Source organism: Mus caroli, unplaced genomic scaffold, assembly GCF_978045245.1.
Source record: "Mus caroli unplaced genomic scaffold, Mus_caroli_1 scaffold_11, whole genome shotgun sequence".
In the NCBI taxonomy this organism is placed as follows: Eukaryota; Metazoa; Chordata; class Mammalia; order Rodentia; family Muridae; genus Mus; species Mus caroli.
In genome coordinates, this window is record NW_028227266.1 from 74943998 (window position 1) to 74962337 (window position 18340).

Below are 18340 nucleotides of genomic sequence, written 5' to 3' on the forward strand. Positions count from 1 at the left end.
TTCACTAATCTCACATCTGATAGATGACTAATATCCAAACTATATAAAGAACTCAAGAAGCTAACCACCAAAACACTAAACAACCCAATCAAAAGATGGGGTATAGAACTAATCCGAGAATTCACAACAGAGGAATCTTGAATGGCTGAGAAATACTTAAAGAAATGTTCAAAGTTCTTAGTCATCAGAGAAATGCAAAAACAACCCTGAGATTCCACCTTACACCAATCAGAATGGCTAAGATCAAAATCTCAGGCAACAGCACATGTTGGCAAGGATGTGGAGAAAGAGGAACACTATTCCATTGCTGGTGGGATTGCAAACTGGTACAAGCACTATGGAAATCAGTGGAGGTTCCCCAGAAAATTGGAAATAGATCTATCTGAAGACCTAGCAAAACCACTCTTGGGAATATACCCAAAAGATACCCCACCCTCTGCTGACTCCTGTGGTTGAATTAGAGGAAAGCTAGAAGAAGCTGAGGAAGAGGGTGACCCTGGAGGAGGTCCAGCAGTCTCAATTAACCTAGACCCCTGAGATCTCTCAGATATTGGACCACCAACCAGGCAGCATGCACCAGCTGATATGAGGTCCCCAACACACATCCAGCAGAGGACTGCCGGGTCTGTGTTCATTCAGAGAAGATGCACCTAACCCTCAAGAGACTGGAGGTCCCAGGGAGTTTAGAAGTCTGGTGGTGTGGGACGAAGGGGGTGGGAGCATCCTCGTGGAGATAGGGGCAGGGGAGGAGGTATGGGATGTGGAACAGACAGAGGGTGGACCAGGAGGAGAATAAAATCTGGAGCGTAAAATTAATTAATTAATTAATTAATTAAAAGGATATTCCACTCAGTGGCAGGCTATGAGTTTCATCCTCTAGTATAAAATGAAGGAGGAGGAGGAGGAAGAGGAAGACAGAGGAGGAGTACAAATAAAGGTTCCCATCCATTTAACATGTGCTAATGTAGAAACATAATCAGACTTAGTTGAAAGTTCAGCTAACAGCATAGACTGCTAAGGTACTTTATTCAATGATACTTTAAGGATTTTTATTCAATGATACAAATTTCAATTATTTAGATCCATCTAATAGGTATGATTTTGTGAGCTGTACATCCCCAATATAAACACCATGAAAGTGAGGCTGGAGATGTGACTCAGTGGCTAAGAACACTGGTTGCCTGCCCAGAGCAGACATGTGGTAGCCCGCAGTCTTCTGTATCCCGACCGCAGTAACTCCTACTCCAAGATATACGGTGCTGGTGCCCTCTTTTGGTTCCCACAGGCACTGTACACACACAAGCCCCATAAGATTGGATTAAAAAATAATGATGGCCAAAGTCACAGGAATCATTGACAAACTTTGTGCAACTCTCAAGTAACATGCTCTGAGTTTAATTTCTTGCATTCTTGCCCATAACTGCATTTTCACATTTTCATGCTGTGACATTCCATATCCTCTACCTTCAACTTGTGAGAAGATCCTTATGGCTCTGTGATTTGTGCCTTTTGTCAGAGAATACTGAAATATGTGACTTTGGAGGGCAATGGAAGATTACAAGACAAAAGCTTCTAACAGAAATTTCAAGTGGTGGTGGATATTTTTTTCCAGCATTTCTGTCTTTACTGAGATACCCAGAATGGCATCTCCCAGAAAGCATCACTCACATAGTCTGGCAGAAGAGTAGCTGAGACTAGGACTGGCATGACATGGGAGTGAGACAGAACTGTCGCTGAGAACAGTATACATCTTGGATACTACTATTACCTAGCAAAAGCTGATGCAATAACACACACAAGGAAGTGGGGTGTTACCATAACAAAACATCCTAGAGTAAGTGACATTGGCTTTAGGACAAGTAGAAAGTCTGACAAAATAGTTGCTGGAAATTAAACACATCACTGCTCATGTCTTACAGTGTTTATACTTGTCTTTCTTTGTTTTGATGAAAAAAAATTGGAGAACAATATGTGACTTGACTTCACTGCTAAGTCACAGAAGTTGTAAAAGATTTAAAAAATATACATGTAAATATATGACTATGTATATAAAGATAATGAAAGGAATTATTAAAAATCTTACGTTGTAAAAATAGAAGAAAAAAGAAAAATTAGGACTTACAGAACAGATATGCCTTGACATTGGAAAAGTTGTTTGTTTCCAATTAGTGAAAGATGGTCTTAAAAAGACACCCATGGAAGGAGTTACAGAGACAAAGTTTGGAGCTGAGACAAAAGGATGGACCATCTAGAGACTGCCATATCCAGGGATCCATCCCATAATCAGCCTCCAAACGCTGATACCATTGCATACACTAGCAAGATTGTGATGATAGGACCCTGATATAGCTGTCTCTAGTGAGACTATGCCGGGGCCTAGCAAACACAGAAGTGGATGCTCACAGTCAGCTATTGGATGGATCACAGGGCCCCCAATGGAGGAGCTAGAGAAAATACCCAAGGAGCTGGGGGGAATCTGCAACTCTATAGGTGGAACAACATGAAGAACTAACCAGAACACTGGAGCTCTTGACTCTAGCTGCATATGTATCAAAAGATGGCCTAGTCAGCCATCACTGGAAAGAGAGGCCCATTGAACTTGCAAACTTTATATGCCCCAGTATAGGGGAACACCAGGGCCAAAAAGTGGGAGTGGGTGGGTAGGGGAGTTGGGGGGAGTGTATTGGGGACTTTTGGGATAGCATTGGAAATATAAATGAGGAAAATACCTAATTTAAAAAAAGACAGTTTGAATATCAAGAGTTGAATAAAATAAAAAATGAAGACTCATCCTCAAAAACAAAATAGGACATTTTAGTTTTATATATATGCTTATAAAATAGTAAATTATATGCCCGTGTATGGATATAGATACAGATACATTCATATAAGAGCTTAATGTTTTAATTGGAGTTACACAGGGATAATCCTCCCAGAAGCTGTAAGTTGCAAAATAAAAAGCCTATTGCCACGTATTTAATTATTGATCAGAGGAGTCTCATAGAATACCCAAAGCAATTGCTATTGCTTTGCTTTTATTTCTGACAGATTTTAATGGTAAGACGCTGTCAGTGACAACATTTTGCACTTTGATATGGAGAAATAAAGGTGATGTTGACAGAGATGGTTCCTTTCTGTTAGCTAGTTTTCATAGTATCAGAAGATGCTACGCAGGTACTGGGGGAGGAAAGTCATCACCAGCCCTAAATCGTCTATGACCTTCTGAGCTACACTAAGGACGGGCATTTCAAGATACACCCATGAGTGCAATAGTGGCATGAATGTTATGTGGATAGCCAACCACTTTCTAATTAGAATTTAAGGAGAAATTTTAGCAAAATGATCATCATTGATTTATCCTGGAGTCTCTGAGCTGCCCAGCCCTGGAGTCTTGCCAAGGTTTATGATCTCAGGTATGGTATTTCTAGAAGAGGAAACTTATGGTGTATGACCTTAAACACTCTATTCCTATGTCTCTGCAACCAAAGGTTAGTGTATGTCTCCTACCTTTACAGCTACAGTGGCCTACATGAAACATGCACAAGATCAAGACAATCAACCTTCCATTATGCAGGTAGGAGGGGCCCGGGGTCTATCTGAAAGGTTAGAAAGTTGGTGAGTGGTCAGTAGAGGTAGAGGTTGGGAGAAATGAATTTTCTTTAAGTGTGTGTGTCTCTTGGTGGGTCAACTATGCTTCAGTGATGTCCTCAAGTCCATGAGTGTATGAGAAGCAGAGAATTGACTTGGTTGATTATAAAAAATAAAAATAAAAAGATGATATGACTTTGCAAGATCAAAGATCTGGGAGGCGTTAGGGAGAAGAATCATAGGTAAATAGGATTAAAATACATTGGATATTGGATAAATATATGAAATTCCACATATAATAGAAATATTTCTTTAAAAAGAAAACAAATGAAATTGCTCTTAATGAAGTAAGATGGTCTCTGTAAGTTCTTTCTCAATAAAAATTTTAGACCAAAGAGGCCAACAACCTGTTAGTCCACAAACTTAAGAACAAATACATCACTATACTGGCCGAAGTTATAGAGAAGTAAGAAAAAATGCATCCTTATTGCATTATATAATTTACTAAACAATGTGAGATATATACACTTGGCATATTTACAACTCTCCACGTTTGCTGATTTTTTTCAAGTTATCAATATTCAACTTAAAAGTTCCCATCCTGAGCTAAAGACCCACATCACTCAGCTCTCGAATCCTGAACTTATATTAAAAAGTTGTGCAGGGCGGTGGTGGCACACGCCTTTAATCCCAACACTCAGGAGGCAGAGGCAGGCGGATTTCTGAGTTTGAGGCCAGCCTGGTCTACAAAGTGAGTTCCAGGACAGCCAGGGCTACACAGAGAAACCCTGTCTTGAAAAACAAAAAAACAAACAAAAAGTTGTTTTCACCATGTACCTGATTATCACTCTTCTACAGCCTGAAATTACTGTTCACATGACCTGGTGGTTTAGTTTATAGGTGGTATGTAAAAAAATATTACTATAGGACAAATGAATCACTGGAGGGAATGAAATCTCGTGGCTGTTACCATTTTCTAATTTAGAATTTATTAGAATTTAAAATCTTTCAAAAAATTTCTTAACTCAACTGGATATAGAGGAGATAAAAAGGGATGGGTAGTTGGGGAGCAGAAAAACAAATTTAAATTATCTTCTTTAAATCTACAGAAAATGAGAACATTGACATTAAAGATGTAGCTCATATGTTAAATGTGTTACAAAAATTTCCATTTAAAGTACAACCATTTGTATTTAAAGTCCCTGGGAATTGAAATTAATTTTTGTTACTTATAATGAAAAGCAAATTAATAAGTTTACTTCCAGGGTCTGGAGAGATGGCTTAGCAGTTAAAAGCACTGGGCTGGCAGCTGTTTTTCTCGAGGACCCAGGTTTGGTTCTCAGAATCCACACGGTTGCTCTCAACTCTCTGTATCTCCCTTCAGGGTGTTTGTTTCCTTCTTCTGGCTTCTGAGTGTAACATGTCCATGTAGTGTGCAGATACACATGCAGACAAAACCTTTAAATGTGACGTCCAGACCAAATAAAGCTCAGCTAATTATTGAGGTTAAGAGCTTATCAGAAGTGGAGACTTCTTAAGGTAGAATTTATGTCATTTGCTAAATATCAGTAGAACAGTCAAGGGATGTTTTCATATCCAGAGTCTCGTTGTTTTAGAACAAATAATGCTGTGTTAGATGTGTTATACTAATTCAATGAATTTTACAAAAATTATATACGTTCTAAAGAAGAGTCAAACAAAATTATTGGATATTACTTACCTGTCGGCACCAGAGTTTACGGAATATTTGGAGATAAGCCAATACCATAAGACACAGAGGTGCCATGTATGTCACCAGAAAGAAGCAGATATGGTACATCTTTGGGTAAACTTCACCTGAGATGAGAGTCAAACAGTAAAATCTTCCATTAAAAAATTAAAAGACTAAATCCTTGTTTAAATAAGAGCTAAATGTAAATACAGTTCATTATTCTCATTAAAATATAAGTTTCTCAAGTGATGGGACCAGTTGGGCTCTTAAATATAAATGTGAAAAACGTTGGAAAAATAAATACAATCAATATTTGTTTTGTTGATGCATTGTCAATATACCCACATGTGTAACATTCATACTTATATTTGTAATGAAATTGAGAACTTTAGGAATTTTATAGTTAATTTTTTTATCCATTTTTTATATCCATCTCACCTATTAGTAATAATTACCTCTAGGATTATCGTGATTTTCTTATTTTTCATTAATCCTAAACACAAATATATCTATCACAATATTAGCACTTATTAAATAAGTTAATCAATTAGTTAATATAATTAAGCCTAACAGTATTTAATATTTCTCCTATAATAAGGATTTCTAGAAATGATAAATCAGCAATTAGTTATAATTCTGAATGTTAACAAAGCAAAGCAAAGCAAAGCAAAGATTTCACTTCACTTTTGCTTTTTTTTTTTCATTTTGTTTCTTTCTAAAATGACATATTTTATCTTGACATCAGTCCTGGCATTGATGAGGTGATTATTTAAATAAGAATGAGCCTCATAGGCTAATTATATTTGAATACATACTCATCAGGGGATGATACTATTTGAAAGGATTAGAAGGATTATGTAAAACAGTCTTGTCTGAGGAAATGTGTTTCTGGATGGGGAGTTTTGAAGTTTGAAAATCCCATGCTAGGCTCAGGCTCTCTTTCTGCCTATGAATATAGCTCTCAGCTACTTTCCAGCACCATGCCTGCCTGCATGTGGCCATGTTCCCCATCATAGTGATAGTGGATTAAACTTTTGAAACTGTAAGTAAGGTCCCAATGAGATGTTTTCTTTCATAAAAACTACCTTTGTCACAGTGTTTCTTCCCAGCAGTAGAGCATATATCTTCTTATCTGGAATTGATGAATCTAATATTTTTGAGTCTATTATTTTTTGTATTCTTCATTCTGAAATTATGTCATTTCTCATGCTTTTTCTGTACTGTATTCTGTAGATGGAACAGCCTGGTTCATAGGCTGCTGGGTGGTGTAAGAGATGATTTTGAGGTGTCATTTTTAGATCCTTTCTGGGTCAGGAGACAGACACTCATCCATTTCATTCATTTCTAATTTCCTTTCAAGTTTATCTTGTAAAACAGGTCATTATAAAGAGTGATAGAATCAAGTGCTGGAATAATAGCAGAGATTATTCCCAGTGGAAGTGCAGCAGCTTGAACAGCATTTGCTGGACCAATTTCAAAGCAACTAGAAGGTCACCTCAGCAATTCCCAGGGACCATGGTGGCTTTGATCTTTTGTCTTAAAGAAAGTATCACATGTCACATGCACTACACACATGCACACAAATGCACACACACAAATGCACACACACATACACACACACACACACAGACCTTTGAAGCTTATGCACACTGAAGCTCTAATACCTATCTCAGACTAAACTGAACAGATGGGGGAAAGTAGATTTGATTGCTAACATTTTCCCCTCTACAGTAGCAGATACCATTACTGACATAGCAAGATGGAATTTTGAATGGATGGATGGAAGGAAGGAGACTTTTGGTAATTTTGAAAAAGTGGAAAAATTAATAACTGGCTAGTAAGTATATATTATGACGAACACTTATGCAGAGAGGTTTATCAAACAAAATTATATTCCAGGCTAGAATGAGTGTATTACTGGAGAGGTTGTAATCGATAATTAGGGAAATGAAATGTCCTAAAATCTGCTTTTCATTCTCAGATTGAGAACTAGTTGCAAATTCAAATATACTACTTAAAATTCAAGTTCCATGTGTTAAAATATCCTTGAATATTTCATTTGATAGTAATCACTATCTTTAATATATATTTATGAAACTTACAATGAAAGTTACATAAAACTTGCTTTGCTTAAGCACTGCCTGAGTTAGAAAGTGGCATTTTGCAGACTGATGACTATAAATCTGCGTCTTAGGCAGCAGATGTTGCTCAGTCAATAGAACACTGGCTTATCGTGACTTGAGTTTGATTTCTAGCATTGCACAAAGTCGTGTGTGGTGGTACACATCTCTAATCTCAGAGTTCGGGAGTAGAGACAGGAAGATCAGAAGTTTAAGATCATCCCTGTCTGCATGGCAAGTTTAGAGCCAGGCTGGGCTAACGTGAGTACTTGTCTCAACTACATCAACATCATCAACAGCAACAGCAACAGCATCATCAACATCATCAACATCATCAACAGCAGCAGCAGCAGCAACAGCATCATCAACATCATCAACATCATCAACAGCAGCAGCAACAGCAACAACAACAACAACTAGTATCTTTATTCAACTGATGGAAGGCAATATCTAAATAAGTTCTTGTCTGTATGAATCTACAGAACCATATATTTTGTATTTCTATCTATCTATCTATCTATCTATCTATCTATCTATCTATCTATCTCTATCTAGTTATCATCATCTATCTTCTTATCTATTACTATCTCAAATCAAGAAATCAGAAACAAATATGGATATTATGATGTTTTTGAAATCAGAGATTAAAGAATAATATTCTTCAGAAGAGTTAAGGCACATTGTCCACCAGTATATATACCTAATTATACAAAACCTACAAACATTCTTTTCTGTCCTACACTTGCCAGGGACAAGTATGTTAAATGTAACTTGCCAATATTCAAATTGACAATTTTTAAATTTAATGAGTTTTTTAAACTTACCTAAGTATTTGTAGCTTTACCATTATCCCTCTAATGAATATCTTACAACTGTTAATTGATGTGTGTGCATGTGCATACGCGAGTGTGCACACACACACACACACACACACACACATTTTCTAACCCTCATAATGAGACAACAGCCATAATTACTCTGATCATAAGGAAGGTAGGTTCACTCTATTTTTCTTTTGTCAGACCATCAAAGTACATTTTGTTAGATCCAAAAGAAGATGTATTGTCAATCTACAATATTGTCTGGCTCTGTGGATTATTCTGAAATCCTAGCATTCATGGGGCCTAGGCACTAATAATATATTTGCTGAATCTTGGGGCTGAGGACAGCCTGGGATTAAAAGTAAGTTCTAGGACAGCCTGGGTTACAAAAAGAGTTTTAAGATAGCCTGTGCTACAAAATGAGTTCAAAGACTACCTTGGGCTACAATGAGATCCCCTCTCAGATAAAATTGTAATATCTTAAATAATATTTGGTAGATATTTATACTCATAAATCACTTGATGAAGGCATAATCAGATGAATTGAATGTTAAAAATGAGTAACTTTCTTTAAATAAAGTTTATTTAAGGAATTAATATTCATTTGCTAGCTAAGAAAGTATGAACAAAATTCTGGAAATTGTAAGCTTTATAAATATGGGAAAGGTGACAGATGAAACAATAAACATAGATAACAGTGAAGTCCAACAGCAATGAAGTCAGTAGGACACACCCACATTGTATACTAAAAAGAGCAGCTTAGACACACATATACCTTGTCTTATTTTATTTTCTGTTGGAGTTATCTGTCTTTTTGTTATTACAAAACGTGAACATGAAGAATACAATGATTTGGAAAACATTGATCCATGCATGGCCACTCATCCTTCACAACACTGACATTTAGAAAATTCCCAGTCATCTGGTACCATTTATAATGGGTATTTGCATGACTTCCCAAAGTGATTTGATAGACAAGAGACCAGTGAAAATTCCTATATGCTATCATTTGACAATTAAAGCAATACTGTTTATTTTCATAACCATATTTTTGTTAAATTTAGGGGATAGATTAAAAACTAAGAATCACAGATAATAAATTAATCTCAAGTAGAAGATACTGTAGTTTACAGCCAATGTTTTAAGTTGTGCTAAATGACATCATAGAGAAGTAGCATTATAAACTATGTGTTTTTCTATGGTGTGTGGTATTTTGAATTATGTTTTGTTTTGTTTTGTTTTGCTTTTGCCAATTTAACATAAGCTAGAGTCATTTGGGAAGAAGGAATCTCAATTGAGAAAATGCCTTCACCACATTGGCCTGTAGGCAAGTCTGTGGGCAATTTTGTTAATGACTGATGTCGGAGAGTCCAGCCCACTGTGGGCAGGGCCATTCCTGGGCAAATGGCCCTGGGTTGTATAAGAAAGCAACTGAACAAGCCACGGGTATCAAGCCGGCAAGAAGCATGAAGGCATGGTTTGTACTTCAGTTCCTGCTTTCAGGAACTGCCTTAATTTCTTGCTCTGACTTCCTTTGATGATTGACAAGCTCTAAGATGCAATAAACTTTTCCTCTCACAAGTTGCTTCTGGTCATTGTGTCTATCACAGCAATAGAAAGCAAACTAAGAGAGTTATAATTCCTATGCTGATCTTTAACATTCAATTTGGGCATGGAACTTTAAATAGTTTCATGAACAGGAGTATTCTATTTAAGAATGTTAATATATGAGATTGCTAATGATTAAATGATCAGAAACTATTTTAAATTATTTTGCATTCTTCTTGAGATCAATAAATTACTAGTAATTTGAAACTGAATAGGTGAAAAATAAATTAATGGTTTTTATTGTTTGATTATTTCATGGATTATCACCTCAATTCAATATCAATTTAGTTTGGCCCTAATAATCATTTTGAGTAACTGTGGCCTACTACCAAATTACTTTCAAATAGTTTTATCAATGATTTTTGAATATTTGTATAAAAACCAGATAATAAAATACTAGAAATAGATATAAATTTTGTGTATTTACATTTTATTTGTGATTTTAAAATGTTATGTGTACTTATGTGATACAAACAACACAATATTCTACTTAATTACATTTATGGTTAGGATTCTGTAGCTTGGTAATTTTTTCATTAATGGGGTTTGAAAGATCCTGGCAGAATGGAGGCCCAATGAAAGATCCTGGCAGAATGTAAAAGGACACAGAAGCCCTGAAATTGGCAAGATAGACGTCAGTGTTAGCAGAACTAGCTTCACTGATTTAGAAAAATAGAGGTGCACAATGCTCTGGCCACTCCTTGAACCTGTGTGTCTGCCAATGTTCTGACCAGGTGTGTGCCCATTGCTGCACCTTCATTAGACTCTTTCCTTGTACCCCTCCCATACCCATCTCTTGAGAATAGACATTGTTTAGATCTGGAAATCCCCTACTCTCCCCCTTCTCCTTCCCCCACTGAGGGCCTATAAAAAGTGGGACCTCTTTCCCCTCGAGGTCGACTCCTCTACCCTTGCGTGGGATATGAGTCGTCCCCAGAGCTCTGGCTTTCTCCAAATAAAGCCTCATGTGGTTTTCAACAAGCTCGGTCTGTCGTGAGTTCTTGGGTGTCCGCTATTGTCCTGAGGCCTGAGCTAGGGGCTCCTTTTGGAGTCTTTCAGGTTAATGATGTTTGATTATGTGTGGGGGCTATAGTTTATATATATACATATATATGTATATATATATCCACGAACATATAAATTAAATCCATTGCCAAAAAAACTTTCCTGGCATTTAAAGAGTACTAATTGTTTTCTCTAGCTGACGTTTTCATTATCTCAAGGAACACCCTCCTTTCAATAGTACTCTTGTAATTGACAGGTACACACTGCTTTCTAATTTGAACACATGGTGTAATCTCTGTAGGGCTCATTTTAGTCATGGATTAAGATAGAAGGGTCAGGGTATGGGTTGTAGGATGCTTTTCAGCTATAACTTATGGTAAAGAAATCAAGTAACACACTTCAGCTCTACCAAAGTCATTTTCTCAGGCTGCCTGTGCCCCACAAGCTATGCTTTCTCCCTTGTCTCCTTCTTCCTTAAGATGTGAGGCCCAGTTGTGGAGGTTCTGCCCTGACCAGCATAGCAGAAGTTGATGCATCAGCTATTTTTGCTGATTTTTGTTCAGAGTTCTGCTTTTGGCCTGATAAGAGAGACCTGTGCTGAGAAAGGGAAACCTATGCCAGCATAAGGTAATTTACGTCATCAGTCATGTCTAGGGGTTGGACTTACGGTGTTTGCCTTTATAAGCCTGATGCTTTGCAATAAAGTTGAGCCTTGATCAAAACTTTTGTCTTCGCTCCATTCTTCTCTCATCTCTGTCCCTTAATTTCCAGATCCCCCATTCAAAGTACCTACGTTGACTGGCAGTCGCGGTTCGACTACACCCAGTGAGTGGGGTTTCTTCTGGCAACACATCTTTTCCTTCCCTGGGATACCCATGCCCCGCTCCCAGTTCTCAGAATTGATATTCATCTTTAATGCTCGCTGGAATATTAGCAGCATCTTTGTAAACATTTGTCCAGATGGCCAGGACTGAAGGCGTTATTTCCGTACTATGGTACATAAGTCCATTAATCACACAGTGGTTTGTTTGTCTTTTAGCCTTACTGGAGAATCTGCTCTATTAGGCAAAGTGCCTGGCACACCCTGATGCTCTAGCTGTTATTTGAGCATTAAATAAATGGGACATGGACATGGGAAAGTATTTAGGAACTTTTCATTCGGTTTATTTTTGTCTGTAATATTAAAGGGATATTTTATTAAGAAATTGAAGATAAAAAACCCAAAGTATCACAATGTTAGGAAAGAAGAGTAAAACTCATTGAAAAGATACTCTATATCTTGAGTAACAGGAAATTCAAACTGTAAAATTTTATTTATTATAGTTTATTTTGATTTGTTTTGGTTGTTTTGATTTTTTTTTCTTTCTCTCTTAAGACTGAGTATCAATGTGCAGCCCAGTCTGGCTTAGGATTTAGAATCCATCTATCTGAGCCTCCCAAGTCACCTGGCTTGATTCATCTTACTAATAAATGTGGCTGCATGTATATTTCACAATCATTCTTTCCTGATGTGTAAATTCTATAAGTATGAGCCATTGTAATGCAATTATCTAAAAGAGAGAAATTTGTCCCTCTCATGTGTAGCTAGTACATGCCACACTGAAATGTTTGGTGTCCTTTTGTTATTTTTTTCTCTGTCCATATCTGTGTCTCTTCTATGCGTGGGTGGGTGTGTTCCCATTGTTAGAAGTTTTGCGGCAAAGAATCACAATGCCTCGAAAATGCTGCTTGTTTATATTACTATCACAGCTGGGTATGCACAGATGTATACCATACAGAGGTGATTCCTAATTGATATAATTCCTCACTCAGTGAGCAGGTGTCTCTGTGATACTGTGATGCTCTAAGAACATAGTTTTAAACTGAAAACAGATCATTAACATATGTGTGTTCTATTACAATTCCTACCTCTTCTCCTTAACATTTATTTTTTTCTTCCTCTCTCACAGGCCCCTTTCTAGTTTTCGGGTATCTGCCTTGCTTTATTTGCACAGAAATTCACATTTTAAAAAATTAAATGCTAAGATACCCACATGAGAGAGTATACGTAGCATTTGTCTTTCTCAGCCTGGGTTCACTTCATGTAATATTTTCTATCTCCACTCATTTCCCATGAATTTTTTTTTCATGGTTGGATAAAATTCCATTGTGACATGTACCACATTTTCATAGACGTCTATGTTGATTCTATTCTTATTAAATATTATGAATAAAGTAACAATAAACGTAGGTGCACAGATATCTCTGAAATAAAATACAGAGTTGTTCCGGTTTATGTTCAGGAGTAGGAAAACTGGGTTATATAAAAATCTCTGTATTTAGCCTTTTGAGAAAACTTTTAAAATGATTTTAATAAACTGTTAATTTATAATTTCATTTGTTTCATTGACTACTTGTTTGTTTTAAAACTTTAAGAAATAACTAAAAATGAGTCATTGAATAAACTCCTTGATTCACTTCCACTGTAAAAAATAATTAAATTAAAAATGAAAATTAAATATTGTTCATAAAACACCTCCAAAGGACCTAAATTATTTATGCAAATTTTGTTATGTTTCAACTTTATTTCCACCTCTTGCTGAACTCTTTTGAAAAGATATTAATAAAGTATATAAGACGAATTTAGCATAGTGATGCTAATCCAACATCTGGGTACAATGTCAATGTGAGCACAATGGTGAAGCCTACTTACCGCCCCAGTGTTCATCACATACTGTAAAGAGTGTGGTCTTATTGGCTAGGCCAGGGAGCATGCTGCTGCACTCCATGACAATGGCTTGAGGAATCATTATGATGCAGGAGACGATCCAAATGACAACGATGCTGTTTCGAGCCCGTTTGGCTGTGCTCTTGAACATCAAAGGGTGACAAATGGCGTACCATCGGTCCAAGGCAATGCAGCTCAATGTAAGAACAGACACAGACACTGACACAGTCTAGAGGGGGAAGAAAGGACCACAATTCAAGAGAATTGCTAGGTCTCAGAAAGGAACCTTGAAAACATTTACTGCATCAGCAAAGTAGTTACAGCAGAAAGGGAGCATTCAGGGTAACCCTCACCATGTATTAATTCACATAAATAATTTTCATGTTGAAGAATAATGATGAAAGTAGAAATGTAGACGTGCAAGGGGGAACTTGGTGTTTCATTTCAGATGTGAGGTAGGTGCTTTGAAACCTTGCAGTTTTCTCACACTAAATGTTCAGTTCTTCATGTTTGAATAGTTCCCATCTTTACTTTGCTTTGCATCTTTTGTACTGGCAGTGTAAGTAGTGTTTAACCTCTGAGGAAAAGAAATTATACATGCGTTTCTTCTACAGCTGAAAATTCTCTCAACCAGAATGACATGGCATTGGGTATTTTACATTATCATGTAAGTTTTCGCTGGTTACATTTTGTTATTGTAGATAAGTCATGGGTATCTTATTTCATATTTTTAAATAAAAAGGGGTACTTTATCAATTGATTTTCAATGCACTGGGACAAATAAAAGCCTAGATCACATTAAAAGAGAATTGTGTATGTGAGTATGTGTGCTATACTTTACTCACTGACAGAATTAGTAACTTGCTCCTAAAAACAGGCAGGTCCACCTAGGATAGACTTGTATGTAAATAACAACATCACAGGTGATTCTTCACTTTGGAAATCGAAAGAAATAAACATGTCAACCCTGTTGGTTCCCATATAATTAATGTATGGACCTGTCTTTAATACATGATTCTGTTCTGAATGAAGCATTGATTAAATGGAATTGTGGTGTTAATTGAGATGCAAACTGCCTAACTCAAGGCTTTCACACAAGTGCTGTGTATTTATCATCATTCCTTATATTTTAAAATGACAATGTTAATCATGATACCCTATTTATCATCGTACTTTCTGGAGACTTTTCAAGAAAGACTACTCATAAATAATATAACTAAATCCATAGATTTTTCTCAACTCTTAGAGGCTAAATTTTCTGTAGGTTAATTGTATGTTAGTTGATTATGATTGAGAAGTTTAGGTGCCTTCAAATTCCTCTTTACAAATTCCCTACTCCCTATGACCTCCTTTTCTTTATGCTTAGGAAGCCATGGATCTTAATCCCCAGATTCCACTTCCAATGTGGGTAGGAGAACAGTGTAGCTCTGCAGGGCTGCTGTTTTGTGGCTGCTGGGACAAAGTTATGTTTGTTTCTTCCAGCAATGAGAAGTACAAATGTCCATCGAGGCCTCTCAATGTACTCTGATCATTCCTGTGCTCTGATCACCCTGGTGAGTAAAAGGGAAGCAACGTGGCTCAAATTCCAATGTTATTTCTAGTAGACCTCACAACTAATCAAGTGTAATGGTTAATCCACATAAACTCACTTGAAAGACTGACATCCAGTTCCAGGAGCAACCTGAGTGTGTTGCTTCCTTTGGTGTACACAGAGTGAGGAATTATTCTGGTTTATTTCTAATATGGAAAGCTGTTGAACCTGACAGTAGAATCCATTGCGAGGGATTTGTCAACCAGTGATTTATTTCAATTTCTATATCTGTTGATGTCTTAAGACATATTTAGTGTGTAATTAGCGTCCACCTTATATTCTTGGGAAATATAAAATTGCATCTTATTATGAGTGATTGTAAATGATTGTTTTGTTACTGCTTCTCTCTCTCTCTCTCTCTCTCTCTCTCTCTCTCTCTCTCTCTCTCTCGTCAGCCTGACATTTGAGAAAGTAATCTAGAACCTAGAAATGAACTGTGAATATTGTGAATGCAGACAGCAGGAGAAAGATGTTGGGAATTTCTGCCTTTAGGTACCTTGGTCCTTCACACATATTCTGGGTATTCTGTTTAAAAGGCAAAGCCTGAGGGGGCTTGTTTTAAACCACATATAGATGTTCCAGAAAGTTCTCAAAGACCCATGATTAGGAATGACTGTGGGTGATAGAGCCTAATGGAACAGGAAGAGGCAGTAAGATATAAGTGAGGTGAACAGTCGAACCTGTCTGCTTGTTCACTGCCACTCACCCACATCTCATTTGTTTTGTTCTTTTCCTGCCATTTTCTGTGAAGGGCCTCTTCTGAAACATTTTGTCTTGTAAAAAATACTTTAAAAGAGTCAATTGATCCAGTCAGTATTAATAAATTAAGTATGTAATGATTGCTCACCAAGGATATGTGTTATTGGATATGGAATTACAAATTATTAAATATCTAAGAAACAGCTTTTAATTATTAAGTTGACTTTTACATTTATAAGATTCTTAAATAATTTAAGAATTTGTCAAAGTATTATAGTATATCACTCATAACTCTAAGATATATTGCTTTAAAAGAGAAACAATATGTAAATCAAATTAGTAAAAGCCAAATGCAACCAAATACTCCTGTGTAGCTTTGGTCCATTGAAAGTGCATTATATACGTGCATACAAAATATTTAAGTTACATATTAGGGATAAAAGCAATTAGTGCTAGGCTGTGGCAACTAGGAGAAAAACTACTTCAGTTAAGGAAAGCACTGTCACTGCGCCTCTGTGCCTCTGAAATACAGTTGGAGACTGGTTTTGCCAGTGTGTGACTTTCTTGGTGCACTTGCATGCTTCTAACAAGAGGTCGAGGTGAATGAGTGAGGCAATGGATACAGTTTGTTTTCAGACTATGATCACACATTGGGTTTTGTCTCATGGAGATGGATAAGCTGGACACTGTTTATCCAGGAGCCAGATTCTCCCTTTGTGCCTTGACATTTAGAACTTGCTCATAAGTTATGTTAGATGGAAGAATGATGCCAGTGACTTTAAGCACTACCCATGCTACCAGCATCTCTTGCTGTTAATGTTATTTCCTGTATTTTGATTTGCGCTCCCAAGGGAATTGAAAGGTGCAAGCCACAGCAAGCTTTCAGTCTATCAGAGCCAGAATGCACACTCCTGGCAAAGGTGATAGTCTACATTGCATCACCCCCTTCTTATCAAAACATGGTGTTCACGAGACAGGTATTATGTGGGTTGTCAGGCAACTGGGCACATAAGCAGGTGAAACCACCCTGACACGAAGGGAGCTGTCATTTCCTCCTGGATGATGAATGGAACCGAGAGAAATGCAGTTTACTGGTAAGAACAGGAAGGTCCTCCGGTGTTAGAATTCTCTGCTGCTTTTGATTTTTTTTCTAGTTCCTGCATGCGAGTTCATCCACAGCTGTACATTCTTACTGAGTTTTCTCCCTATGAGGTGATTCTTCTCTGTTCTTCATTTGAATATTTCTTCAAAATTTTTGTTAAAGTCCTTTTGGTAATCCATTGATGGACTTCAGCAGGTAAGCCTTGTAATACATAGTGTTTGTATGTAGCTTATCATTTCTATGGCATCATCACATTTGCTACAAATGATCTCTGATGTTTAAAAATTACTTCTCTTTATAAGAGATCAAGGAGCTGTTGAATTGAAAACAACAACAACAATAACAACAACAACAACAACACTCTAACATTTTGGTTCCAAACAGTTTAAATTATTTTTAGTAATGGGTATTTGTGAGCTCTTCTAGTTTTCTTTCATTTTTTTGTTGTTTGTTTGTTTGTTTGTTTGTTTGTTTGTTTGTTTTTCGAGACAGGGTTTCTCTGTATAGCCCTGGCTGTCCTGGAACTCACTTTGTAGACCAGGCTAGCCTCAAACTCAGAAATCTGCCTCCCGAATGCTGGGATTAAAGGCGTGTACCACCACGCCCAGCTTCCAGTTTTCTTTCATGTGAATCCCATTATCTGTTCATGCAAGCATTGTGATCACCACCTGGAAAGGGTGATGGGGACTGTGGGGTGATACAGAGAGACCACACACCTCTTCTTCTGTATCTGCTTCCTAAGGGGACACAGTGAGCTTTCCTTCACTGACTACTTTCTAAGTGCAGCACAGCTCTTAGGCATGGGTTACTACGGTCACTATCAGGAATATTTTTTTATCAAAGACTATACATTTATAAATACATTAGAAGATGATTCCTTTAAAAGTAGTTTTTAATAAATTTTTATTTGTCAAACAGATACAGAAAGGCTGTACTCACTGTTTATCACCGAGGCATCCATGGTAACTGATTCTTACTCTGAAAGCAATGCTTTGTAAAATCATGATGAGGTAATCACAGAACCAAGAGACTTATGTAAATCATCTAAATAATCTGCCACAACAGCTATCTGAGGTGGATTTTACTGTAATTACCATTTTGGGTAAGTAAGTGCCAAGAGTCAATGTATTTTATGTAATAGTGTGTCATCTAGAGACGACAGAACAGACATTCCAAACCAGAAGCAATGTCTAGACTTGCTCTTCTTTGACCACATACCTCTTAATTTTTCAGGATGAAAAGAAATCATTAAGAAAAATCTGATATTCCTGATAATTTAAAAACAAATGTTCGTGATTATTTGAGCTAGGGTTGTCTTAATCATTAGTTTGTTCAGATCATTTCTTTTATGATGAGGACTGTGAAGTAAATAACAACATTGTTGCCTC

The 18340-nt window shown here is 36.9% G+C and overlaps 1 protein-coding gene across 1 annotated transcript in view; it reads right to left on the reverse strand.

Annotated features, from left to right (window-relative positions):
• Nucleotides 1–18340, reverse strand: part of Hcrtr2 (hypocretin receptor 2) — a 96128-nt gene that overhangs the window by 17537 nt on the left and 60251 nt on the right. The window contains exons 3-4 of the mRNA XM_021172745.3: nt 13546–13789; nt 5309–5424 (exon numbers count right to left, since the gene is read on the reverse strand). Coding sequence (XP_021028404.1) covers nt 5309–5424; nt 13546–13789 — 360 coding nt within the window. The remainder of the gene's footprint in view (nt 1–5308; nt 5425–13545; nt 13790–18340) is intronic.